The 3,956-nt window shown below is 42.3% G+C and overlaps 1 protein-coding gene across 1 annotated transcript; it reads left to right on the top strand.

The window, feature by feature from the left end:
• The first annotated feature begins 1,690 nt into the window (after positions 1–1,690).
• Positions 1,691–3,645, top strand: LOC146905860 (uncharacterized). The gene is made up of 5 exons (XM_085728660.1): positions 1,691–1,742; positions 2,728–2,826; positions 2,923–3,066; positions 3,193–3,275; positions 3,391–3,645. Exons 1-5 carry the CDS (start codon positions 1,691–1,693, stop codon positions 3,643–3,645), a joined length of 633 nt encoding a protein of 210 aa, XP_085584786.1.
• Positions 3,646–3,956: the final 311 nt, after the last annotated feature.

The following is a 3,956-nucleotide window of genomic DNA, read 5'->3' as shown; positions in this document are numbered from 1 at the left end:
ATAAGTTAGCGAATTATTTGGACGAAACGACAATAAATGTGGATACGATACTCTACTTATCACTTTATTACTTGGTAAACGATTTGGTACACTTGCCATATCCGACCATCAGGCGCGCGTCAGGAAGTCATTCATATCTTTGACTGCTCGAAGCCCTAACTCTTCTTTGAACTTACAGTCATCGCGGAGTTTACTCTCGAATATGAAACATTTCAACCCGTCGTGGGCGCCCTGCACTTCCACGCCCGCCCGAGTGAATCGTTTTATGTATTCATTCAGGGTTTCCTTCTTGTCTTGGATGATAACATTCAAGGCCGCCATGGTCTTCAGTCGCTTCCGCCTTACAGTGAAATGAGAGGTGAATTCGCTGCAAAGTTCTTCCCATGAATTGATGGAATTGTCTTGCCTACCCTTGAACCATGACATGGCGAAGCCTTTCAATGTTATAACGAAAAGTCTGCACTTGACTGCACCTCTCGCCTGGTGGTAGTCGAGAATAGTGTCCATATGTTCCACGTGCTCATCTGGATCTGTCGTGCCATCATAGGTTTCTAGCTTTGGCAGTTTTGCAAAAGCGCGGGGAACTGGATATTCCACTATCCTCTTGGTGAAAGGTCCTTTGTGGTAGCTTTTGTGATGGCGTTCTAGAGAGTACTCTCTTTCCTTCGGCCGGTTGTGAGGAAAATCTTTCTCCCCGTGGCGCTTCGAAGGCTTGTATCGCTCTGACCGATGTGGAGGTTGACCACCGCTTCCCTCCTCTGAATCATCGGGAGGTTCCTTGCCTTTCCTCTGATGGATCCCCCTGTATGGAGATAGCATTGTCCACCGCCAGTGGCATCGTACGATGTTTGCTTCGTCAAACATTTTCGATTTGTGTTGCTACCTCAATCAGAATCTTTTCCTGGTTTTTCTCCACACGTTCGAGCCTGTCATTTTATTAGCGGAGAAAATTTACCAGGTTCGTGAGGACTTCGTTCGTCTCCAGAGACGGTGGAGCTTGAGGAGACGGAAGAAGATCAGGAACATCCACCGACTGCAGAGGAGGTGGAGGCAGTGTCGTCGCTTTCAAAGAGGTTGCAGCGTGAACGCCAGCTGTAGTGTCGAGGATAGCCTCGCTTCCCTCAGGATTGATCGATTCGAGGATCAGAACCGTTCAATTTTGGAGAATTTGGATCGTCGAACGCGGTGCTTGAGAGGTGGAGGAACGACTCGTGGTGGTTCTTCTGCGAGTTCTAGCCATTACTTCGAAGGTAGGAGCGATAACTGTTGACCGTTGCGGTAGAGGAACATGTAACTGAAAACGGTTACGGTGGAGATGCACGTAATTGAAAACGGATACGGTGGAGGATCGTTGGACTGTGGCGGTTAGCAAACGATCCCCTCCTTCTAGCGCCAAATGATCTGTCCGGTGAGAACGGTTTAGTCGCAATGGTGACAGAGAGTGCTCTGATGAGTCGATAACAGCTTCCGGTGCGGCGACGATGAGTCTCTGCGGTGGAACGAAAGGTGCATGCAGGCACGCTAGCACTCCAACGCTCATGTCAGTAATGGAATTGAAAGAGAGAGTGTAAGAAGTGTTATAAAAAGTGATGTGTACCTTGAGGGTGAAGCAAGTTTACCCTTTTATAGGCGCACGCTGGTCATAACCGTCTCCGGGTTATGCGGCGTGTGATTAGGAACGGGGAAGGACATGTGTGGTGTGATCCCTGCGAGGAGGCGTGATCCTGTGCGGCACGATGCAGGCAAGTTGGCGTGCTCCCTTGAGTGTGTAGCCTTAAGGAGGCGTATAATAGTCCACGTGTAACCGTGTGAGTGGTCTTGTGACTAGTCCAGAACAATATGTTGTGATGCACATATTATGGTTGTTTGTTGCGCTCTTTGCAACTGCATTATATTGTCCTTCCTGCACTAGGTTTTCGTTGGCAGTAGGGTGTGTTTAGGTGTGTTTAGTTTTGTGTCATGTAGTGAGGTTGAATAGGCATAGCTATGGGATTGAAATCTTGTAGTTTTGACATTAGATTTTAGCGTCATAGCTTACGCAGTTGTGGGGCAGTTTTTGGTTTGTTGTTTTGCTGCTAGGGGTCTCACCGCTTTTTTGGTTTTGGTTGCCTTGTGGAAGTTGTTTTTTAGATGTTACCTATATGCGGCATCCTTGTAATTATTTCCATCTCTAAGTGTCTTGCTAGAGTTTGATATCAATAAATTTTGTTGATTAAAAATATAATAATATTATTATCTTTTTTAATTTTATAATAATGTTCTGTAAGCATAGCTCAGTTGGTAGGACAATGCATTATTATATGCAGGAGTTGGGGTTCGAACCCTGGACACCCCACTTATTTATTTTATAAGGTGAATTATAGCCACTAGGCTACCTGACAAAAAAAAAAAATTAATTCAAGTAGCTTATATCTTACTTATATCTAATCCTAACATACATTGTTAGCTTAATTGCACAACCCTAATCCTACTTACAAGGGCGCCAAAACACTAATCAATTGTGGGTCCACCTAATTAGGTTTAATTTGCCATAACAAATGTGCACAAGTCACAACGAAAAGTTTAGTTTCAAATTTGAAATGCATTTTTCCCTCCTTAGTTGCTATCATTATGTATGCATAGTGTAACCTCTCATAAATAATACATTGGCTAATGTGAAAAATATTTCCCATGCTTTTGTGACTGTGTGCATTCCACATTTCTGCCTATATATTTACTGTCCTTCAGAGTTCAGGGCTCTTGCCATTCACACTAAGTTCAGCTCACGCATCCTATCAATGGATGTCAATAACGTCGAGGCACTGTTGTCATACCACTGCTTGATTGGTGAGTATGTATATGTAATAACCTCTCTGTATTTGTGTTTTTCCTTTCATCTATTTTTTCGTTATCTGACTCACTTTTGTATCGATTGTGTACCAGCCCCGTTGGATCCCAATCCAACTTCAGAGATTGACAAAATTGTTAACGAGCTACGTATTAAGTATAGGACTTACGTGGTGGAGTTTAACGTTGAACATGTGGGTTGCCGTGATTTAATATTTCCTGTATTTCTGTCCGTTATAGGTTTTCAATTATACTGACCCAGCTACGTCCTTTATTTTGTAGGGTGCTGTTGTTCTCCCCACAATGTTTGGGTATGATGAATTGAACAACCTGATATGCCATTACATGTTGTGGATCTTATGCCAGCACCTTTCAAACATGATGAATTGAACTTTGAAAACTCATATGAGAAAACCCTAACTGATGATGAAATTGCATCTGGCTGGTTGGTAGGATATTTAACACTGTAAACTTGCTGCTTTCAGCCATTATGACATTTATATGTGAGCTTCTATGAACGTGTGAGTGCGTGTTGTGCTGATGTTATTGTTTCCTTATTTTCAGATGCTTGCAAACACAGGTTTTTGTCAGAATACCTTGAACAGGAGGACTAGGTTCATTAGGTTGATTGATGATTGCGGGAATCTGTGGTATTGTGCCTTGAAGTTTGGATATCACCCATACTATCATTTTAAGATTGGAGGTGGTTGGAAGCGTATGGTTGTGGCACGAAGGTTTCGTCAAGGTTTACGTGTCATGATCGGTGCACCAGCAGCTGGGTCCAATGCGACACTCTATTTCCTTGTGATGCGCAGATGAACTAGGACATGAATTCTGAGATATGGCATTGATGGTTATGCGAGTTTTTTGGAGAAGATGTGTTACCAACTATGTTTATTTAATTTAAGCTTATTATTTCAGTTTATGGGATTTTTTTGTACTGGTGTTAAACCTAATGATCTTATTATTAATGTATCAGAACCTTATTTCATGTTCCATTGATTTAAGCTTTTTCCTATTATGGTTAGCTTCTTAAGCATTATAGCAGTGAATATCGGTATTAAATCTTGAATTCTATATATTCCTATAATTTAAATACGATATGATTGTGAATTGAGATCATTTTGATT

The sequence above is a fragment of the Medicago sativa genome, chromosome 7 (assembly GCF_051527215.1).
Source record: "Medicago sativa cultivar Bolivia chromosome 7, Bolivia_mono, whole genome shotgun sequence".
Classification (NCBI taxonomy): domain Eukaryota; kingdom Viridiplantae; phylum Streptophyta; class Magnoliopsida; order Fabales; family Fabaceae; genus Medicago; species Medicago sativa.
This window is presented reverse-complemented; position numbering and strand designations above follow the sequence as displayed.